This window comes from Rhinatrema bivittatum, chromosome 5 (assembly GCF_901001135.1).
Source record: "Rhinatrema bivittatum chromosome 5, aRhiBiv1.1, whole genome shotgun sequence".
Taxonomy (NCBI): domain Eukaryota; kingdom Metazoa; phylum Chordata; class Amphibia; order Gymnophiona; family Rhinatrematidae; genus Rhinatrema; species Rhinatrema bivittatum.
Genome location: NC_042619.1, coordinates 385,839,651 through 385,863,540, shown reverse-complemented (window position 1 = coordinate 385,863,540; position 23,890 = coordinate 385,839,651). Strand labels below are relative to the sequence as shown.

The window sequence follows — 23,890 nt, the reverse complement described above, 5'->3', positions numbered from 1 at the left end:
GTCTAACTTAGCCCGATAAGGTGGAACATCCGCACTTGATTATCGTAAATTATCGTAAATAATAACTTGATTATCATAAATAAGGCTGAACATCCGCACTTGATTATCGTAAATAATCAACTTTCGAATTACCTGGAGGAATATAATATTCTACACCCCTCTCAATATGGATTCCGAAAAGAACACAACACAGAAACACTCCTCATCTCGCTCCTAGATCAGGTATACATTGGCAAAGGACAGTCCTTCCTCCTAGCACTTCTCGATATCTCTGCGGCTTTCGACACCGTAAATCATACTACCCTTATAAACCGGTTATCAGACATAGGAATTGCAGGACCCACCCTCAGATGGTTCAACTCTTTTCTTAACAGAGCCTACAAGGTTAAAATCAATAACAAAGAATCCCTTCGCACTAACTCCCCATTTGGAGTACCCCAGGGCTCTTCATTATCGCCCACCCTGTTCAATATTTACCTTCTCCCCCTCTGCCATTTTCTCTCAAAATTAAATCCAAAGTTTTACATATATGCAGACGATGTTCAAATCTTAATTCCATTATCTAATTCTCTGGATTCTGCTCTCAAACTGTGGGACTCACATCTGCATACAATCAACCTCCACCTCGCAAGCCTTAACCTGGTGCTTAATACTACGAAGACAGAACTCCTCATCACCCCAGAAGGCAGTCCATTTCATCAACAGCTGCACACTAACACACAAATCTCCCATGCAAGAGACCTTGGAGTCATTATAGACAGTCATCTGAGTAAAGAAATTCATAAACCAAACTACGAAGGAATGCTTCTACAAACTGCAAGTACTCAAAAAAACTCAAGCCGCTCCTTTTCCATAATTTCAGATCGGTCCTCCAAGCCATCCTGTTCTCCAAGGTCGATTACTGCAACTCCATCTTGCAAGGTCTTCCTGCTTCTACAATAAAACCCCTCCAGCTGCTTCAAAACCCGGCTGCGAGAATCCTGACTAATACCAATCGGAGAGAACACATCTCTCCTATACTAAAAGATCTTCATTGGCTCCCAGTAAACTTTAGGATTCTCCATAAATCACTTACAATTATTCACAAAAGCATACACCATCAGATCCCTCTTGACCTGCTACACCCTCTCAAACTTCACTCCACGACCAGACCTTTAAGGGAAGCTTACATAGGATCCTTACATGTCTCTCCAATCAAAGCAGTGCACCAATCAAACATCAGAGACTGGGCATTCTCTACAATAGGTCCCTCCATCTGGAACACCATGCCACCGGACCTCAGGCAGGAAACCTGTCATTACTTTTAAAAAGAAACTCAAGACATGGCTTTTCTGTCGAGCCTTTCCCTGTTCCTAAGCCAACAGTTTGTCTTAGAATTGTTCCTAACTCTACTGTGATTCAAACATTAAGTACTCATATACGTTATATAGTGGTGGGCTCCTTGTGCCTCCCCCCACACCATCTTCTGTAAAAAGTTAATTATCTCATCTTTGCTCTCCCCCCTTTATTTCCTATCCCCAGTTTTTGCACCCCTGTTATAATGTAACTTTTGCTTCTTCAATCTATGTCTCTTGTTAATTGGTTACAGTTAACCGCTTTGTATCAAGAAAGTCGGTATATAAAAGCCTTAATTAAATAAATACATAAATAAACAAACTTATCCAGCTAACAGGGTCCTTCATTATTTTGCGATATGCCGGTGTCGCAGAGATATTAAAATTAGGGGAAGGGGAGGCGTGCAGGCGAGCTTTGGGTAGAGTTATTTCCCGGCAGCGCTGCGGGCAATGTTTTTCACTTTCTCACCAGCAGCACCATGGGAAATAACTACACTTTTCCCCATGGCGCTATGGGGGCCATAGTGGGCGGTGCAGCTGCACCGTGGCGGGCAAAACCGCACTGCCGTGATGCGGCCAGATGCCCACTATAGCCCCTCATCCCTTTTTTTCGCGACTCATCATTCTGCTATAGATACAGCAGAATGATGAATCTAAAGGCAAGTTAGCCATATAAGAATACTCTTCTCCCTCCCCTCACTTTCTGGATATTTTTAGCTGGATAAAAAATTGTCCAGATAAGAGAGGCTGCTAATTGTGACCAAATATTGAAACAGTGTCAAAGAGCAAGAGAAATCGAAACTTAACTGGCTAAGTGGTGCCGAATATCAATCTCACAGTTTCACATTTTCAAAAGTATATATTTTTCATGGGAAATCTACCTACATGAATTAGCAGGTGAAAATGTATAACATTGTTTTTCTGGAACAATTTTCACAGTGAAAGCATACACATATTTCACTTTTCACATTAGTATAAAACCTGTCGGTAAAAAGTACTTGCAGACTTTACACTTAATGCAGTCAGTCTTAAAATAACCCCCTATGCATTTGGGCCTCCTATGGGAGAATGCCTTGATGGGGGTTGGGCCCTGCCTATGGGAGGGGAGGTGTCTGGCCTTGTTCAGGGGAAGGATTGGCCTGATCTTGATGGGGGGAAGTTGGAGGATAAAATCCCTCCTGCTAATCAAACCTTTCACTTTGGCCCAGTTACTATGGCGGATTTCGTGATGCAACTTTCCACTTTAAGGATAACCATGTACATTAAGGGGCTGAGGTAATAAAGTGCGCCCAGCCTAGTGCATGGGTTTACACATGGTTGGATGTGCATTTTGGACATGCTAGAACTAGCGCCGGATGCAGTAATTAGATTAGCGCAACCAAAAGGCACACCCTAACAAACGCGAACCCGATACCGCCCGTCAGATGTTAATTGCACGTACATGAGGTCATTAGCTGTTACTCCCAATGCAGTAAACTGATGGGTGCCAAACACTTTAACACAGCAAACTTAACTGCAGCCTCGGTGGTGGAGTAAGTCAGCCCTGCAGTCAAGGGCTCATGAAAAACATAAGAACATAAGAACATGCCATACTGGGTCAGACCAAGGGTCCATCAAGCCCAGCATCCTGCTTCCAACAGTGGCCAATCCAGGCCATAAGAACCTGGCAAGTACCCAAAAACAGTCTATTCCATGTTACCGTTGCTAGTAATAGCAGTGGCTATTTTCTAAGTCAACTTAATTAACAGCAGGTAATGGTCTTCTCCTCCAAGAACTTATCCAATCCTTTTTTAAACACAGCTATACTAACTGCACTAACCACATCCTCTGGCAACAAATTCCAGATTACAAAACATTACAAGAACAGGTTCTCTGTGTATCCTCCCCCTTAGGATCATTGTGACACTTTCATTTACTGCTTTTGGTGGAGAAAAACAATTGTATATTTTCACTTCATTAAAAAAACCCAACACTTTTCTTATCACACAATTTGGATGTCCATATCACGGGGCACCTAATATTTTGCTGGGATTGTTGGAAATGAATTCTAGCAAAAAAAAAAGCAGTATCAAAGCGGACACTCATATTCAGCACCCGTTGCAATTAGATGCCCCATGCAATTAACTGTTTAGCACTATGGGATGCTCAATTCTCTGTTAGCGTGCCCTTTTTAACGCTGCCTGTCATTTAAATATTGCATCGGGTGTCCAGGGGATGTGGTTGCGTACGCGTTAGGAAATGGGAGCCAAATGCGAGCACCAGTTTTCAGCGTGCGTCTTATTGCATCGGCCGCTAAATATTTAACATCTGCTCTAAAGTGCAGGTTACATTTTAGGTCTTAACAGGCACGTTCAAAACAGCAGACAGAACACAGCATACCACGCTATATCGTGAATACCTATGAAGCCTTATTTGTATACAATGGTCCCTCATTTAAATGTGGGTATGCAATAAGATAAGCACATTCTCTCTAACAAGCAAACATGCGCTCCTAAACCATTACTGGAATGCACACTTTTGTTTGTGCACTCTAAATAACCTTAGCATACACAGGGGCCGCTACAAAAAAAAGCGTGGAAACTGGGTGCTGAAAAGTCAGCAGCCGCTTTATTAATGCACTCATGGAGCCCGCAAGGGAGGCACCATAGCACCATTCTATATTATAATTAAGGGGTCACATTATCAAGGAGGCACTAGGGTGGCATCCGGCCGGTTATGAAAACCGATGCCGAGCATATCGGCATCGGTCTTCTTAATGTGGCCGGCTGAGGGTTTTTTTGGGGTTTTTTTAAAACTTTTTTAAAAAGTACAGAAAAGCAGTTTTCTGTACTTTTGCACATTTATTTTTTTTGCATTTGGAGTGAATGAGTAATATCACAGGCATTTGCATGTGATGAGGGCTATCCCATTCACTCCATGTCGGACGCGCGTTAAATAGGTGCTATATCCCCTTATTGCATTAGGGGGTGGATTAGCGCCCATTTAACCCATGTCCAACTGCGGGTTATACAGTGCGCTCGGTATTGTCCAGGCAATACGGCAAGATCCAGAGTGTCAGGCCAAGGGAATATGTAGACACACAAAAGATACTGGACGAGGCTGAAAGAACAAGACCGGGCTAGACAAGGAAAACTGGAGAAGACAAAGCACAGGACAACGCAAGGCTGGAAGAGACAAAGCTGGAGAGACAAGGCAGGAAACAGGAACACAGGATACAGGAACTCGATGCAACAAACACTGCAAGGGCAGGAGACCCATTGCTGATGCAAGAAACTGCTGCAGGGCCTTAGTTTATATAAGTCAAGAGGCTGATGTCATCTGAAGGCGCTTCTCAGGGTTTTCCGCTGCCGTGCGCATATCATGTGCATGCCTACTGGAAGACAAAAGCCTGGCCATGATAGTGGCATCATCAACATTCGGCAGCAATCAGTGATGGTGGGATGCTGCTTCTGAGGTTTCTGGCAGCATCAGTCAGCAGTAGGGGGTAAATGCAGCAGCACACAGGACCGTCCTTGAGCCACCAAATGTAACAGTACTTCCCCCCCCCCCCCCCCCCCCCCAGAGTTCATACTCTGTCTTGTGGGCTTGAGCTTCCTGGGGTACCTCTTGTGCAGATTAGAAGCTGGCTCCCATGAGTTTTACAGGAGAAAAGATACTGTAACTGGTTTTGGACCCTTCAGGAATCTAAAATCTCTTGGATCTCAAGAACGTCTTCTTCTGTAGCAAATTTTGGTAATGTGGAGGGGCAGTCTGCCCAAACAAGAAAGAATTGCAGGTTTCATCGGAGAGATGTGGAATACATGAATCCATAAGGATCTGGTAATTTGAGCTTGTAAGCTACAGAACCCAGTTGTCGCTCGATTAAAAATGGACCCACAAATCGCAAAGCAAACTTTAGAGTTGGCATCTTCAAGAACAGGTTTTTAGTGCTGAGCCAAACCAGGCTTCCTGGGTGGAGTTTAGGCACTGGGTGATGTCTCTTTTCCACATTTTTTTTTAAATGCTCTGCCTCTTGCATGAGGAGACAGTGTGTCTTTTGCCAAAGTTCCTGCAGCTCCTGTCTCCATCAGGTTAGCTGCCAAGCAAGGGACAGAGATTGGAACAGGTCTGGCTGAATGAGGATGGTGTACAAACACTATGTAGAAGGGCGATGACCCTGTGGAACTGTTCATGTGGTTATTACAGCAGAATTCGGACCATGGGAGAAGGGAGGCCCAGTTATCCTACCATTGGTTCAAGTAGGCTTGTAGAAAGGCCTTGAGACTGATTCGCATATCCGGTTTGTCCATTGCTCTAAGGGCCAGATTTTCAAAGGGTTACACGCGTAAATCCTCTGTACGCTTTGTGAAAGGGGCGGGGAAGGGGCGTGGTCCTCTGGCACAGCAGCCATGCCGGGGGATTGCATGCTGGCACTCGGCCAGCAGGCACAACTTATTAAACAAAGGTGGGGGGGGGGGGGGGGGGTTAGATAGGAATGGATTACGTAGGGGGTGGAAGGAAAGTTCCCTCTGAGGCCTCTCTGATTTCGGAGCAGCCTCTCCAATTTCGGAGCAGCCTTGGAGGGAACGGGGAAAGCCATTGAGGCTCCCCTAGGGCTCGGCGTGCACCCCCTTGCGTGCGCCGACCATGGATTTTATAACATGCGCGCAGCTGCGCACACATGTTATAAAATTGGGTGTACATTTGTGCGCGCTGGGTTGCATGCACAAATGTATACCCGCGCGTACCTCTTAAAATCCGGCCCTAAGTGTGGTAAGCTGAAGTGAAATCCAAAGTAATTCTAAACTTCCTGCATAAGCCCTTCCAATAGCAGGCTGTGAACTGAACTTCCCTGTCAGAGGATATGAAGAGGGAGCCTATACAGATGGAAGATGGGTTGGACAAAGAGTTTAGCCAATTCAGGCAGGGTTGGAAAGCCTGAAAGGCTGTGAAATAAGCCATCTTAGAAAATCTATCCACTACCACCCATATGGTGGTGCTTCCATCAGAGAGGGGAAGGTCAGTGAATAAGTCAGTGGCCAAAAGGGTCCAGGGTTCCTTGAGGGGTGGCAGCGGTTGTAACAGCCCCCAAGATCATGCTCACACACCTTTCTTCTCGATACATGAGGGGAAGGACGTCACAACACTTCACATCAGTCTTTATTTGAGGTCACCAATAATGTCAGAGAATTAATTCCAAGGTTCGAGTGATACCTGGGTGGCCTGCCAAGTATGAGTTATGAGCCCACTAAAGAAGCTTCTGCTGTAAATACTGGGGAAACGCAGCCTTCACAGGAGAAAATGTAAATGTAACGTGATCTTCACAGGGTCAATAATTTTCCATGGAGACTCCAAAGATCCCTCAGTATCAAAAGAATGTGAGAGGGCATCGGCTCTTCGGTTCTTCTCAATGGGATGGTACCACAGCTCAAAGTCAAACCGATTAAATAATGACCAGTGGGCTTGCTGGGGAATCATTCCCTGTGCTTGAGCTAGATGCTCTAGTTTCTTATGATCCATATAGATAGTTACTGGGTACTTGGCTCCTTCTAGCAGCTGTCACCATTTTTCCAAGGCTAGCTTGACCGCTATTAGTTCATGTTCTCCAATGGTATAATTCTTCTCTGCTGGAGATAATTTTTTTTAGTAGGAACAGGTCATGAGTGTAGCATTATGGTTATGCTGTAGGAGGATGCATCTACTGGAATGAATGGCTTGAATGGATCTGGGTGGTGTAGGCAGGGGTCAAGGGTGAACTCCTTTTTGAGACATTCAGATGCTTGGATAGCGTCCGTGGTCCAGTTTTTTTTAGTTTTATCCTTAGTTCCTTATAACTTGCCATTACTGTTGTATTTTATTTATGTATGTATTGATGTTACCCGCCAAGTAATGTTGATAGCATGGGTTATACATTTTTAAATAAATAGAGTGAACTTATGGTTTTATGTCAGGGGTAGACAATTTTGGTCCTCAAGTGTCATAAGTCAGTTGTGTTTCACATTAAATAGTCATGAGGTACATTTCCATGTACCACCTCCATTGCATGCAAATGTTTCTCATGCATATTTATGTTGGATATCTTGAAAACCTGACAGGCTTGCGGTCCGGAGGTGCCTACTCCTCCTTTAGGTCAAAAGGGACAAATTGAACATGTCCTCGTTCTACCTCACAGCATGAAATGAGATGTAATCTTGCTTTTATTTTGGAAATACAAACATCAATGCATGCATGGCAAAATCAGGACAGACTGCCTTTATTTTTAGATGTGGAAGCTATATGGTCAGCCCCAGGGACAAATTGATCTATCGGGGACATTGGGCATATCCTGGTGGGCTGGTCTAGCTAGTCACATGCTCATGTTGGTCACAGTGGCCCTCATACCTGCGGCTTCCTAGTCTCCTCCCACTGTTCTCTCAAAACACCTCAACCATCTTCAGCTACAGAGGCAGGAAACAATCCAGTTTCTTCCCTCATTGGCTGTGCTTCTGAGAGTTGGGCAGTAGGCCGTCTGCATCTGTCTAACCACCAGCTCCATGATCTCTGCCAGCTCAATGCTCCATGCACTCTGTTCCTCTGCCTCATGCCCACCTCCTTCTTGGATCACGGCAAAAGAAAATACTAAATTAAAGAAGTCTCAGTAGCTTGCAGCCCACTTCTTTCTATGACAAGGACACTTCCTCCCACAGCAACCAGTAGCTCACTGAGACCCTGTTATCCTGGGGCTTTGCCTGTATCCCCCAACCACTAATATCAGTAAAACCAATTTTTAAAAAAGTTAATCACAGGCAGCTGCTATCGTCTCTACATTCTGGAGGGAGATAAGAGCGTGACCATGTGAATGAACGAGTCAGTGAGAATCTCTCTGTGAGTCATCAAACATATATGTGACAGAGTATGTGTGTGAATGAGTATGTGTGACTGTGTGATAGTGAAAGTGTGAGACAGCATCTGTGCGTGAATGAACATGTGAGTGTGTGTCAGTGAGCATGTGAGAGAATGGTAAACTGTATGTGACTGACTGAGTAAACCACAATAAGTGAGCATGTGAGTTTGTTTATGACTGTGTGTGTGTGTCAGTGAGCATTTGATAGTGTATATTTGACTGAGCATTTGTATGTGTGTGTCAGTGAGCATGTAACAGTGCAACAGCATTTGCATGTGTCAATGAGTGTGTGAGAACATGTATGTGTGACTGTGGGAATGAGAATTTGTGTGTGTGTGTGTTAGGGAGCATGTGACTGAACATTTGTGTTTGTGGGTGTCAGTGAATGTGCAAGGAAGTGTGTACGTGAGAGCCAGTGAGCATGTAACAGTGTGTGACTGAGCATGTCAGTCAGCATGTAAATGTGTGTGACTTTGTGAATCATTGAGCATGACAGTGTTTATGTGTAAATGACTGAACATTGTATGTGTGAGTCAGTGGGCATGTGAGAATCTTTGTGAATGAGCATATGAGAGTGTGTGTGGCAATGTTTCTGTGAACATGTGAGTGTGCGTCAGTGAGCAAGTGGAGAGTATGGGTGACTGAGCATTTGTGTGCCTGAATCAGTGACTGTGTGTGAGCATTTGTGTGTGTGTGTTAGTGAGTATGACTGAGTGGTTTTGTGTGTGTGTATGTGTGTTAGAGAATGTGTGCATATGAAAGCAAGAAGAGAAAGTCTATGCACATTTCCTACCCCCCAACAATCTCAGGGTATTTGGAATCAATAGTTCCCAGGTGCGAAGAGTAGGGGATATTTTATCCTTATTGCTTTTAATTGGTATGTGTTTGATGTATCTGCTGTTTTGAAATATTTTATAGGTATTTAGGAAATTTCTAAACATTTTTATATGAGTTTTTAATTATTGGATATTCTATTCATCAACTGTTTTGAAATATGTACTTTTTGTTAATATGGTTTTACTACAATGATTGATGTTTTATATTTCTTGATTTTATTGTTTAATGGTTTATGAGGAATAGTGATGTTTCTGTTTTTCTATTGTTGCACTGCATACAGTCTGGCTTGTTTTCAGTTTCCAGTTCAATTTTTTCTGCACATTTCTTTTTATACGTTAGGGTATCTTTATCATGCATTTAGTGAGGGTCTGTCTGTTTTGCATGTGTGATCGAGGTAAGGGATTCTGCTATTGTGTAGTTTATGTGTAGCGATCTATAGCAGCTTAACTTGTTCTGATTTCCTAAAAGGAGATATATTTGTGTTTTATGGTCTGATGTAAAATTTGCTATGTTGCCTTTACATAGGTAAGGTTGTTAATGTTTGAATGCTGGTAGTTAGTGCTATTTTGGTATAGGAGGTTTCCTATATTGCAATTCAGTTTATGCAAGTCTTTTTCTGAGGGCCAAGTTCACATCTAACATGCGTGTAAGGAATCTTGGCTTACTACTCTACCAGGGATGTATTAAATTGCTGGGGAAGTTCAGTGCAGATTTCTTAGAGACTTGAGTTTTACTGCACCATGTGAGAGCTGCTGATAGTGTTCATTAGCTGTTTATTATCCCCAAGCACCATCTAGCCTCGTGAAATTTTTAGTTGGAATTTGAGTTGACATAGTAACATAGTAACAGTAGAAAAAAATCAAATGGTCCTATCAGTTTCTTATGGTAGCAACTGCCACTTTGTTCAGATTACTCCCCCATGTTTCTGTTAAAGATTGTAACTACCGCTTTGTGCAGGTTACCACCAGGCATTATGTAAAGGATAGTAATATTTACAATCAAAACGAAGCAACTGTCAAACCCATAACAAAATTACTGCCAGTAATATTTTTATGGGGTGAGCAGCCTTCTTAATCCAGATAATGCTGCTTGAATGTATTTTGCTTTTGGACTTGGTCGTAGACGCAGTCCTGGGCTTTTCCATAATGCCGTAAAAATCGGGGCCTAGTGTTGCCCTAGTGTAGTCTGAATCCCATTCCCCTTTTTGCCTCTGCCATCGAAGCAGAGAACAATGTTGCATTTGCATCAAAAGCATCAAGGCTAATTGATTAAAGGTTGAAATCCCCATGCCTTAAGGGTAGAATCTGCCTCTCTGTACAGGTTACTCCCATGCACCTTTTTGTTCATTTCTAACCTCTAGTCTTTAGAGAGCCACAATGTTTATCCCATGCTCTTTTGACTTGTTTACTGTTTCCATCCTCACTACCTATTCCAGAAGGGCATTCCAGACATTTACCCTCTCCATGAAGAAACATTTCCTGATGTCAGCTCTGAGTCACCTCCCTGGATTTTCATTTCATTTCATGACCCCTACTTCTAGTTTCCTTTCCAACAGAAAACGTTTGTTGTTTGTGCATTATTAAAACCTTTCAGGTATCTGAAGGTCTGCATCATATCTCCTTTGCACCTCCTCTCTTCCAGGGTATACATATTTAGATCCTTCAGCCTCTCCTCAGTCTTCTAATACAGACCCCACACCATTTTGGTTGCCTTTCTTTGGACTGTCTCCAACCTGACCTTATCCTTTTTGAGGCTGGTTGTTTCTGCCTGCTGTCTGTTAAATTTATGTAATTTAAATACTAAGGGCCAGATTCATTAAGGATTGTCTCCCATTTTGTGTCAGTGAGAAAAACCCTTATGAATCACGTACTAAGAGGAATTAATGGGATATCCCTTGAAGTCAACCTGCATGCTGGACTTCTTTTTTGATTAATTTTGATCCATTTTTGAAGAATTTCCTGTGTCCCTCTTGTTGCAGTGGATTAGGGCATCCCTGTGCTCAAAGCTGGATCATGGAGCAGGGAAGACGTGAAAGTGTGCACGTCTTCCCTGCTCCATGAAAAAAAAAACATGTGATAAAGGTGAACCGGTAGATGTAGTGTATTTGGATTTTCAGAAGGCGTTTGACAAAGTCCCTCATGAGAGGCTTCTACGAAAACTAAAAAGTCATGGGATAGGAGGCGATGTCCTTTCGTGGATTACAAACTGGTTAAAAGACAGGAAACAGAGAGTAGGATTAAATGGTCAATTTTCTCAGTGGAAAAGGGTAAACAGTGGAGTGCCTCAGGGATCTGTACTTGGACCGGTGATTTTCAATATATATATAAATGTTCTGGAAAGGAATACAACGAGTGAGGTTAACACATTTGCGGATGATACAAAATTATTCAGAGTAGTTAAATCACAAGCAGACTGTGATACATTACAGGAGGACCTTGCAAGACTGGAAGATTGGGCATCCAAATGGCAGATGAAATTTAATGTGGGCAAGTGCAAGGTGTTGCATATAGGGAAAAATAACCCTTGCTGTAGTTACACAATGTTAGGTTCCATATTAGGGGCTACCACCCAGGAAAAAGATCTAGGCATCATAATGAACAATACTTTAAAATCGTCGGCTCAGTGTGCTGCAGCAGTCAAAAAAGCAAATAGAATGTTAGGAATTATTAGGAAGGGAATGGTTAATAGAACGTAAAATGTCATAATGTCTCTGTATCGCTCCATGGTGAGACCGCACCTTGAATACTGTGTACAATTCTGGTCGCCGCATCTCAAAAAAGATATAGTTGCGATGGAGAAGGTACAGAGAAGGGCAACCAAAATGATAAAGGGGATGGAACAGCTCCTCTATGAGGAAAGGCTGAAGAGGTTAGGGCTGTTCAGCTTGGAGAAGAGATGGCTGAGGGGGGATATGATAGAGGTCTTTAAGATCATGAGAGGTCTTGAACGAGTAGATGTGACTCGGTTATTTACACTTTCGAATAATAGAAGGACTAGGGGGCATTCCATGAAGTTAGCAAGTAACACATTTAAGACTAATCGGAGAAAATTCTTTTTCACTCAACGCACAATAAAGCTCTGGAATTTGTTGCCAGAGGAGGTGGTTAGTGCAGTTACTGTAGCTGGGTTCAAAAAAGGTTTGGATAAGTTCTTGGAGGAGAAGTCCATTAATGGCTATTAATCAATTATACTTAGGGAATAGCCACTGCTATTAACTGCATCAGTAGCATGGGTTCTTCTTAGAGTTTGGGTAATTGCCAGGTTCTTGTGGCCTGGTTTTGGCCTCTTGGAAACAGGATGCTTGGCTTGATGGACTCTTGGTCTGACCCAGCATGGCAATTTCTTATGTTCTTATGTTCTCTCCTTCACAGAATGGACCTGACAGTGAATCCTGTTGGTCTATGGCCGCCGCCATTTTTCGGCGCCGGCCGAAGACAACAAGATTCAGTAGCAGGAGCCCGTTCCGGACCGCTGCCGTTCCGGACCCCCAGGTAATTTAAGTCATTTGGGGGGGGGGTTCGGGAGGGTGGGGGATTGAAGGAGGTAGGATTTGGCAAGGAAATGTTTAAGTTATTGGGGGGGGGGTTCGGGAGGGTGGGGGATTTAATTTAAAGGGTCGGGGGTGGGTTTTAGCGGGTTTTAGTGTGCCGGCTCACGATTCTAACGATTTATAACGATAAATCGTTAGAATCTCTATTGTATTGTGTTCTATAACGGTTTAAGACGATATTAATCGTCCTAAAACGATTCACATCCCTACTGAGTATCACTGTCACATACTGATACTCCTGCCCAGCCACTCTCCACCAAAAATGTAGAGGGAAGCAAGTCCTGAGCTCCTCAGCCCTACCTGGCAAAGTTCAACACCTTCCCACAAAGATTAAGTCCCCATGGCAAACTCCCCAGCATAGATACCCCAACCCCCCGGTATGGAGAACACAAGCACAGTAAGCTCTTCCCCATAGCCCCTGCCCACACTTCCCCAATCACAATTCCAAATACCCCCCCACTGGCGGAATCCAAGCCTCGTTTCCACCCGGAAACTCCTGCTTGCCCCCACACTGCCTCTGGGTTTTTCATTCCTGCCCCGTCACTGGCTGTTTGTCTGTCTGTGTCTCTTTCTCTCTCTCTCTGCTTCAGTCTAGTAAGATTCTTTCATCTAGTGAACATTTGATATTTTTAGCCTCAGAATACTAACATTTTGAAGTGCTGAACACAATCACATACCTGTGTGAAAGCAGTCCAAGTGAATATGTACAAAGAGTGATCAGCAAGATGAAAGGGAGAACCAATCCATTTCTGAGGGTCTGTTTATAACAGTGCGGGTAGGAGGTTCAATCTGCTGGTTACGCAGTCTCCCTCTCTTTTCAGCTCACTGCTGGGCTCCTGTAAGACCCTTTGCACAATAGGCACCTCCAGACGCACACCCGGCTAAGTCAGTCACGCGCCGCCCATGTCTCACTGGATTTCGGATTGTCCTACGTCCAAGAGCTGTATGCTTCTCCTTCACATCCAGTTTTTATGAACAAGCTCATTGCAAACTAGGGGGCAGATTTTAAAAGGTACGTGCACAGCCTATACTTGTGCGCGCTACCCGGTGCGCGCAAATGTTCGCCGGATTTTATAACAGGCGAGCGCAGTCATGCGCATGTTAGAAAATCTGGGGACGGCGCGAGCAAGGGGGTGCGCACAGTTGTGCACCTTGCGCGCGCCAAGCCGCGCTGCCTTCCTCCTTTCCCTCCCAGGCCGCTCCGAAATAACTTCCCTACCCCCCCCCCAACCCCAGCTTCCCTACCCCTAACTCTCCCGCCCCCCCCCAACCCTAAGCTAAACCCCCCTAAAAGAGTTGTCTTACCTAGTTACGCCTGCCTTGGGCAGGCACAAGCTGCAGGAGCTGGCCAATGGCTGGCCCGCGATCCCGGGCACAGCGGCAAATGGCCACTGTGCCCGGAGGCTCCGTCCCCGCCCCTGCCCACCCCCGACCACGTCCCTTTTTTCAAGCCCCCGGGACTTACACACGTCCCGGGGGGCTTTACGCGCACCGCCGGGCTTTGAAAATCTGCCTTTAAGGATGTGCTTTCATTCGAAATGATGCAAGCGATGTCGACGGCCCCCGGGATTCCCTGTGGGTCCGGGTTTTAAAGAGGACCGGGTGAGACAGCTGTGCCCTGGTCCTTTCAGGTAGTCTGAGGGAGTTTTCCCCACATACTCCCTCGCCTGCGGTTTTAAAAAGAAATGCCAGGAAATTAAAAACCCCACTAAACTGTGTTTATTTGTAATTATTTTTGATGTGCACTGTTTGCTGAAATACAAAAAAAAAAAGAATAAAAACAAACCGCTCTCAACAAAATGAAATTTGGGCAACATTTTCCCCCCCCAGTGAAACATGACAACATTATATTCTTTGCCTTCCGCGCTGGAGAATGCCGTCAGGCTCGCTTCCCAGGCATTTTCTTTTGCAACGTTTTTGCGTCCTTTTTATTTTTTTCTTTTCCTTTTGATTTGTTTTAGGGAGCAGTACATCCCATTTAGTGCAAACTATTTCAGTTTCATGTGCACTAATCAAAACAAGCAAAAGGCCGTGCAGCCCATTCCCTAGCCAGATGCCTCTCTACAAACAAAAAAAAAAAGTGGGAACTTTTGACTTGTGGTACAAAGGGATTTTGTGTGGACTGGGGGGGGGGGGTGAGGGGGGTGAAGCAGTCATCAACATTTGCTCTTGCCCCCCCCTCCCCCGCTGCCACTCTTTTACAAACATTTTCTTTTTATTTCTATCCCACACCAACCAGGGATAACCCTAGCACTCTTTCCTTTATTCTTAAGCCTTACCCCCTACACTATCCCCTTTCCCCTTCCAGAAATGAAAAAAAACAAACTTTGAAGCATTTCTTTTGCCTGCACATCCCAGCTACCTCTCATTCCATTGTCTTACCTTTTGGCTTTTGTATGCAAAGCAATTTCATAACAAATCGGATTTTCTTAGCACCGAAGTGGTTAAATCACAATAGACTATTACAAGACAATTCCAGTTTTCTAGTGCTTTTCTGCCCTCTAGTGGTTGATATGGGCTGTTACATTTTGTCATCCAAGCTTACCTCCAGTTAAATACTTTTTCCTTTCACAGAACTGCAGCTCAAAGTATTTTATAAAACGACTGGACAGATCATTGAGTGAAGTCTTAGCATGCCCGAAAGCTTCCAAGATGCAATTTACCTATAAAATAAAATACAAAGGTCATATTTTCTGCAGCAAAAGCAGACATCTGTCAACAGATTTTACTCAGTGAAGGTACTGCTTTTATATTTAACTGACACCTCAAGTTCACTTTAATACTCTGGGTCTTTAAATACTAGTGGCGTGCATTCATTTGCTATAAAATAGGAAATAAAGACAATATTGGACTGATTCCGAAGACGTATTGGTCATGAGAAGAAATATTTGAACTTCTTTGGAAAAGGTTCACAGACAATTCAATAAGCCTGGGAAAATTTCACAAGATTCACTGAATTGGTTTGACCAACCTCTTAAAAAAAAAAAAAGCACACATCTTCCAAAATGAGGCTTTCTCCTTTCTCACCCAGTGCTTCTGCTCTATTCCTCCTCCACCTATTCCTCTACTAAATGCAGGCCTATTAACCCCTCTTTCAAATGTCACCAACACTGTCCCAGGGAGCACTGGATGGCCGGCGCCATCTTTAAAAATGGTGCGGGCCATCCAGTGCTCCTACCATGTGACAGGGGCTGGCCAATGGCACGGATACCCTGTCACATGGTAAGGGCAAAGGCCATCGGCGCCATTTTTATTAGTGGCAGCCGACGGCCCGAAAGCGGGAGATCGCTTCCGGGACCCCCACTGGACCACCAGGTACCTGTAAAAAGTTTTTTTGGGGGGGATTAGTTTTAAAGGGATTAGTTTTAAAGGGTCGGGGTGGGTTTTTTGTTTATCGGCTTGGGCGCAGCCGATAAACAAAACCGCGATCAGGCCGGACGAAAAATAAAACACGATGTGAATCGGAACCGGAATCAGAACCAATTCCGGTTCACATCTCTACACATAAGTCCACTTTGAAAATAGATGCAACTTATGCAAATATTTGCCAGCTAACTTATATGCAGTTACAAAATTGCCTCCAAAATTATAAATTCAATAAATTCAAAAGTGATCATTTTACTATATTATTAGTATAGGCAAAATTATCTTTATGGTATGGTATGTTACTTGATTCCTGCCACCTTGAGGGCTACATATCTAAAAATTATATACTCAGATATATTACACTCATCTTATACTTTAATTCAACTTATATTTGAATATATTAATCTCACATCTAAGATTGTGAGTTCCCAAGCTTCTCTGTGTCACATCTACTTTAAAGTGCATTTAACCAACTCGCCAAAACACGAGTCTACCCTGACACAACTGCTTCCTTTTTCTCTGTAGGTAAGCGGCAATCCTTTTTCGAAAAAGGAACGAACCCAAATGCATGCATCACTGAACATTTTTTTTTACAAGCATTTTAAAACATTTTACATTGCTTTCCATGTACAATAAAGCTTTTCAAATTCAAAATAATGAATTAACCTTAACATTGTCTTCAGAAGAATTAATGTAACACAGCATTTCTCCCTCTGCCTTCCACATACTTTATATGTCCAATTCTCTCTCCCTAAGTCTTCCTTGTAATGCATTGTCCCTCCTCTTTTATTAAAGAATTGTATTATTATTATTATTATCCTGTGTATCACAGACACACAATGAGGATTGCGCTGTACTCGTGCAATTCCCATACCTTAGAACCAAAGCAGATGAAGCTTTTGGTACACAATGCCAGGACTTGGTGAAAAAAAACAAACAAACAATCCTTCCCTTCAAGATTAACCTCGGTTGCACTCTATGACATCATCAACCATGAAGCAGTTTTTCTCACAGTCATGCTTACTTTATTTTCTTTGGTTTAGAGTTCTTTGTTTGTTTGTCTCAAGTCCACTAGATTTTCTCATGTGAAAAGAAATGATCCCACAATTACATAATTGCAGTTTGTGCATAGAGAAAAAAAAAAAAAGAATAGTTGAATCAGTACAAGTTAAAATGTGTGAGCAGTAGAGTGTCAAGCTTTCAACATTAGGTAAGAGGTACTAATTCAATCATTCTCTTGAAAGCATTCCCATGTGCCCGATACACACGTGCACTTTTCTGTATAATTAGAATTTTTGTAGGAAAGAACTAATAGATGACATTAACTGTCGGAGGTAAGAAAGAGGATTATTTGTTCCAACCGGTGCTTCAGTCTTGACAGCTGATGTATTTTACAGATATCTGTATTTTAAAGATATATTAAATGCCAAAGATACAAGATGAAAGAGCATGGAGATATTGCATTTTTGAATAAAGCTGTCTAAAGAGCTGCATTAAGGGTCTGCTTGTGTATTTTTTTTTAAATGTGGTTTTCATGATTTTTTGTTTTTTGTTTGTTTATGGTTTATTTCATTTAGTTTATTTGAAACAAAATAAACAATACAAACAGGACCCCCCCCCCTCCTCCACCTGAAAAAAGTGCCTCAAACATTTAAAAATTCAAGCTATCCCCCCTTCCCCTATCCCATCATTGCTCTTTAAAGTCCAAATGAGGCAGGAACAATCCGTAATACTCCCACCCTATCAGGTTGTATTTCAAAATGGCATCTCAGGGCCAGCCAGCACCATCTTGAAATACAACCCTTCAGGTCAGGAGCAACTGAAGATTGCCCCTCCACTATTTAGACTTTAAAGACCAAGAAGGACCAAAATGGCATCCAGTGGATGTGAGCAGGCAGGGGGAGAGGGCTAGGCCTTGAATGTTTTACATTTTGTGGTGAGGCAAGAAGCGGTATGGGGGGGATGGACCTAGGTTGGGGCTAGTAGCAGCTTAGTGACAATAATGAAACAAAGCAAATTAAATTTCATTCATTTGTGTTTCATTTTTCACATTAAATGAAATAGAGGACATTTTGTTAAAATGTCTTGTGTCATTTCAAAAGAAAGCACATCCCTAGCATGCTTATTTTTCCTTGTAATGCTTCAGATTCCCAGCAGATGGCGCCCGTGATGTATATAGTCTAGTAGCCAGAACTGCACTATCGCTTTGCACTTCTAGAAAGAAGCAGTCCTACTATAAAGCACTGAAAGACACGATCACCTTCTCAGTCTTTATTTTATTTATTTTATTTATTATCTCCTACATTCCCACCCATCCACAAAAAACAACCTTCCAGTTTTCAAACCACTATTTCATCCCCCACCATCTCTAATAATGGCAAATACTTCTAACTCCATGATTCTTAAACAGTTTTTCTAGTTAGAGCTGTATTAGAAATAATTTTGCACAAAAGCAAGACATATGAACACCGGGGTGAACACATCTTGCCAATTGCTTGCAAAAATATCACGATAGCCTTCTTCTTTTGCCATACATTTACAGAAATATAATAAGAAGAATAAAGAGATTTCACATTATATTTCTTGGACATTTCACTTTACATATTGGCCCTGCTGAAAACTGTACGCACTCAGTCTGTGAGTAAAAGTATATGCAGGGGTCACAGTGCCCAGGGCCAGGTCTTGGAGAAAGGGGCAAGCAGGGCAGCTTCCATGGCCATCAGGCCCGAGGAGGCATCTTCAGCAAGGCTGCTTTTATTTATTTATTTAAAATTCTTATATACCGCACAATGGGTAGGGGACTATCCGTCTAGGCGGTTTACATATTTGCACATACACAAGTAGTATTAACACATTAACAAACAAGTCATAAAATCATATACAAACACATTAAAATTCATAAAATAGATAATTAAATTACCAATCATAATGTAGTGTAGTAAACTTAATATAAATTGTATGCATGAGTGAAGAGATGAGTTTTTAACAATTTCGCTATGTATATTTCAGGGGGGTCAATTCCATGACTGCACAAGATTCTGCTTTGATGAATTTACTGGCCTGATCCAACTACTTTCTGGCATCTCCACAGGAAACAGGAGAAGGGAAAAGGTGATCCTTGAGCAAAACAGAGCAGAGCAAGGAGCAAAGAAAAGCCATTCTGCTCTGTATTTAGCCTGGGTTTTGCATGTGACTGTGCTAAGGTATTCTGCTAGCTGACAGTTTCTGTGTAGGTATCTGGAGTAGATCGGCTTGTTCAGTTTTCCCGTTAGAAGGTATATTGGCATTCTAATTCCCATTTGAATATTTTACACTGTTGCCTGTTTATTTAGGGTTACTGTTTGAGCACTGGAAGTAATGGTGTTTTGCCGTGGCAGCTTTGCTATATTGGCTCTGCGTGACCATTTTGCAGGAGTTGGTTTTACTTCGCAAAGTGACTGGTAGCGGAAAGTTAGTGTCACTGTTACCTCAGTGACAACGTATAATCTGGATATCTTTCCAGTGGTGAGTAGTATTGGGAAAAATCTCCGTTCAGACCAGCCAGACATTTCAGAGATTACCTTCAACCAATGCAGTATGGATTTCTTTTAATTTATAAATTAAAATATTTCTTAATTTTTTTTCCAGTCTACACCCCAAAATCACACATGTCATATTAATCCGACACTGTGACACGATTTCTGAAACATTTGCATTATGTAAACATGTATTTAGATTTAGCTCATGCCTTTTCATTGGTTGCATTCAAGCGCAGTTGGTATTTCCCTTCCCCAGAAGGTCTGTAATCTAATAAGGGAGATTTACTAAGCCGCAATAGTTTATCCCAGGAGGGCCAGATATCGCAAGTGAGGGGGGGGGGGGGGGTTGGAGGGGAGGCTTCCCTGTGATATTTGGAGAAAATGGAGCAATATCGCGGTGTGATTTCTTAACCTGGGACAAACAGGTGACAAAAAATTGTGCTGTGGTACGGGGCGCTCCCACACAATGGCAGCCCACCTCGGGGACAGGGTGACAGCATTGGGGGGGGGGGTGTAGAGGATAGTGAGGAGATAGTATTTTTATTTTTTTTTTAAATATTTGCCAGAAGGGAGGGGAAGAGGGCAGGAGGGCTGGTGCTAGTATAGGCTTTTTATAAAAATGTTAGAGGTGTTTGTAATATTTATGGTAGTGGGGTGGGAATTGGGCTGGGAGGCCCACAGTATTTAATGGAAAGAAAAAGGAACATCCAGACACCACACAAAGGTATCAAGATCATGGAGAAAGGTCAAGAAGCTCTGTGTCTTGTTTCGGTTTTTTCCTTTGGGTTATTTTTCATTTATGGATTAAGTGAAGGAAAGTTTTCAATCCACTCTTCCTTTGCTTTTCGATTTGGTTGACCGGGTCTTGGACTATTGGACTATTCTGAGCCCCTCCCTCCAGAGAAGAATGAAAAGAAGATTGGGCATTCTTCAATGTCTAGAAGGAGAAAAAGAATGAGGAGCAGAGAAGATTGGTACCCCATTGCTGTAGATATAATTCAGATACAAGTCAGCGGAATTTCCAGCAAAAGAGGTTTCTAAAATAGTAAATTAATTGTTACAGAGGGGAAAATTAGGTGATGAGACAGGGAAGCCAGATAGTATATCATTTATAACATTTTTTGATGAAAAAATTAGACAGCTGTTGGGGAATTGATCTGTAGTGGAGGAAAATAGGGTAACGAGCAAGTGGAGTATATGGCAGAAGAAAGTCAGTTGGATTCATTCAGATTGATGAATGGAGTACAGCTACAGAAGGTATTATCAGAAATGCAGTTTTCAGGGAATTCTTGGGATCTTTACTTCTTCTATTTGATTAAGCACCTAAGTGACAGTAACATGAGATGGATAACAGATATAGTGAATGTGTGTGTCGATAAACTGGAAAGTTTCCAAAAGAGCTGAAGACCTCAATAATAAGGCCTACTTTGAAGAAGCCACAATGTATGTGAAAATTATAAGCCAATTTCAAACTTGCCTTTTTAAAAAAGGCTGTTTTAAATCAACTAACATCTTTTTTTGAGGAACAGGTAGTTTCTCTGATATGCAGTCTTGGTTTAGACCAGGATGTAACACAGAAGGGGTTTCTACTTCTTGATTGATGATCTTTTGTGCTTAGTCATTTTTTTTTTTTTTGTTCTTTAAGATTAGTTGAGTGCTTTTGACTTCGTTGACCACCAGTTATAGTTACATAGACATAGATTCGTGGGATTGAGTGAGCCAGTGCTCAACTGGTTTGCCTCTCATAACAGGGCATTCACAGGTAGTGCAGGTGGGGCAAGAGTACTCCCCCATCTGAACCATTTTAACAACGGATGTATCACAGGGGTGATGTATTTCCCCACTGCTTTTCAATGTTTATTTACATTCATTGGCCAAGTTATTTGCTGGGTTGGGAGTGTCTGTCTATATTTATGCCAACGATATTCAGTTTTGGATTCCCATTGCTGGTACTGTGGAAGAGGCAACTGAGTTTTTGAAGGTATGTTTAGTGAAGATACCACAATGGATGATAACTAGTAAATTAGTGTTGAATAAGAACAAAGATACTGGGAATAGGAAAATTGTTTACTGAGCAGAGGGACGGGCAATATTAGATAGAATTTGATGGCTCTTCTCTGACAGTTTCTAAGAAAGTAAGGGGCTTGGGGTTTTGATTTTGAAACCAGTTTTTCCAGTAGAAATTATTTGGTTCTCAGGTTTTATTTTTGTTTAGCCCAACTTAACTTGGGCCCACATTTACTAATAGCTGAACTTTTTTCCTATATATGCTAATTTTATTAATTATAAATCTGAAAATTAGACTTGTTTCAGTTCTCCCTTTTAGAAGGGGATTTGGGTCAGGCTAAAGCTTCCTTCCCCTCCCCAAAGTCTCCTTTCCTCTCTTACCATATATAATTTAGGAAGAGAAAAACCTGTAGTCAGAAATAATTATTATATCATTTTTTTTATTAGTAAATATGAAAAATATAACAAGTTAGTTATAATCATTTATTTCATAAGTATAACTTGCATAATTTGTATAATCATAATCTTGTACTCAGCTATAATTGAAAAGGCAGAAAACCAATATTCCAAAATCAGTTCTCTTATTCATTTAGCCCAGAGAGAAGATTAAGGAGTGCCACGTTTTAACGTAGTCACATGCCTCAGCAAATATGCTAGCCTTCTCCAAAATGCTCAGGTTTTTACACCTCCTTATATACCTGATTTTGTACAATATCATTGTGAATAATAAATTCTTGCTTCATGACACCAGGCCACATATTGAACTTTGCCTCTCTCATGACTCCCATCCTTTGCATACCTCTTGGTCATCTTATCCACTGTATGCACAATTTCCCCTGTTCCATTATGCAGTGATACAAAGGTTCACAGTGAACTATAGATACCGTTATATGTTTGCGTGCAATGATTTTACTACCCCATTCTCTTGTATCAAACACCCCAGCATCTGCTTCCCCTTACAGAATTCTCACTTCTGTCAAAAACAAATCATCCGTCTAGGTCTGCACCGGTCCTCTGCATTGGCTTTAAGACCCTGCTTTCACAATGCCACTTGGGGGGGGGGGGGGGGGGACGACGACAATGAGTATACCCTAACACTTCTGTTTTCCTTAGCTAACCCCAAGTTTCCTTTTGCAATCCCTGTCCCAAAATACTGTCTGTAAAGGCAGGCAGTACAGTGAGACCAGGAGCAAGGTAAAAAGTTTACTCTGTCCATGGGTCAAGCTCTCAAGAGATGCCTGGAATATTCCATTAAATATACATTTTTATTTATTTGATTTATATACCACTATTCTGTTTGACAATGATAATGGTTTACAAATATAAACAATTAAAAGCCATCTAAACATTATTATAGTAATTAAAATAATAAATAAAAAAACAGCATAAAGTGAGAAATATGGGACAATACAGTTGCATAGTAATAAAATATATCAAAAGTAAAACATATAAAAATAATAAAACATAAAATATAATAAAATGAAATAAAATAAGCAACCAATTTACTTAAAAAATGTTTGCTCTTGCCAGAATGTTATATAACCATTGCACGCTCATATGTTTGCTTGAATAGCCATGATTTAAGGTCTTTTTTAAAAGCTACAAATTCTCTTTGTAATTTTAATTCCATTGTCAGAGAGTTCCATAGTTTGAGGACTTGCTACAGAAAATACTCTTTCCCTAACCTCACTCAGATGTGCTGATCTAATTGGTGAAACATTCAATAAACATTTGTTTGCCAATATCAAATTTCATTGAGGAATCTAAAGATGAAGGGAAGCATTTAACCATTCAGTATTGTACTTATTAATAGATTTATGTTGTAAACATAAAAATTTAAACTGAATCCAGAATTTCACAGGTAACCAATGTAAGGTAATTAACGTTGGTGTGATATGGTCACATTTACTGCCTCCCATCAGTATCCTAGCAGTGGCATTTTGTAATAGCTGTAAATGCCTAATAGAATTTATAGGAAACTCAAGGAGCAAAGCATTACAGTAATCCAAGTCAGACAAAAATAATAGTTTGAAGAAGAGTATGAAAGTCATCAGACCGGAGTAAAGGCTTTAGGCGTTTAAGAATGTGAATCTTATTGTAGCCCTCTCTGATTCTAGTACCAATCGGCCTGATTTTAAAGGAGCCATGTGCATATAAAATGGGCTTTACACACGTGGCTGGGCCTTGCATGTGCCACGCACATTTTAGAACAAGCCCAGCCCTGCACGTAACCCCTGTTACGCACCAAAATGTCAGGCCATGCAAAAGGGGCAGGCAAGGGGTGTGGTCTGGGTGGGGAGGGGCAGGGGTGAGTTGGGACAGGACCATTAGCCGCTGTCCCGGGGAAGCCCACGCTGGCAGCCGACCAGGGGAGCAGTAATTATTAAAATAAAAAAATTAGGGATAGGTAGGGTTA

The 23,890-nt window shown here is 42.0% G+C and overlaps 1 protein-coding gene across 1 annotated transcript in view; it reads right to left on the bottom strand.

The window, feature by feature from the left end:
• Window positions 1–23,890, bottom strand: part of LOC115092485 (unconventional myosin-XVI-like) — a 507,378-nt gene that overhangs the window by 420,577 nt on the left and 62,911 nt on the right. Inside the window, 1 exon segment of the mRNA XM_029603325.1 lies at window positions 15,129–15,246. Coding sequence (XP_029459185.1) covers window positions 15,129–15,246 — 118 coding nt within the window.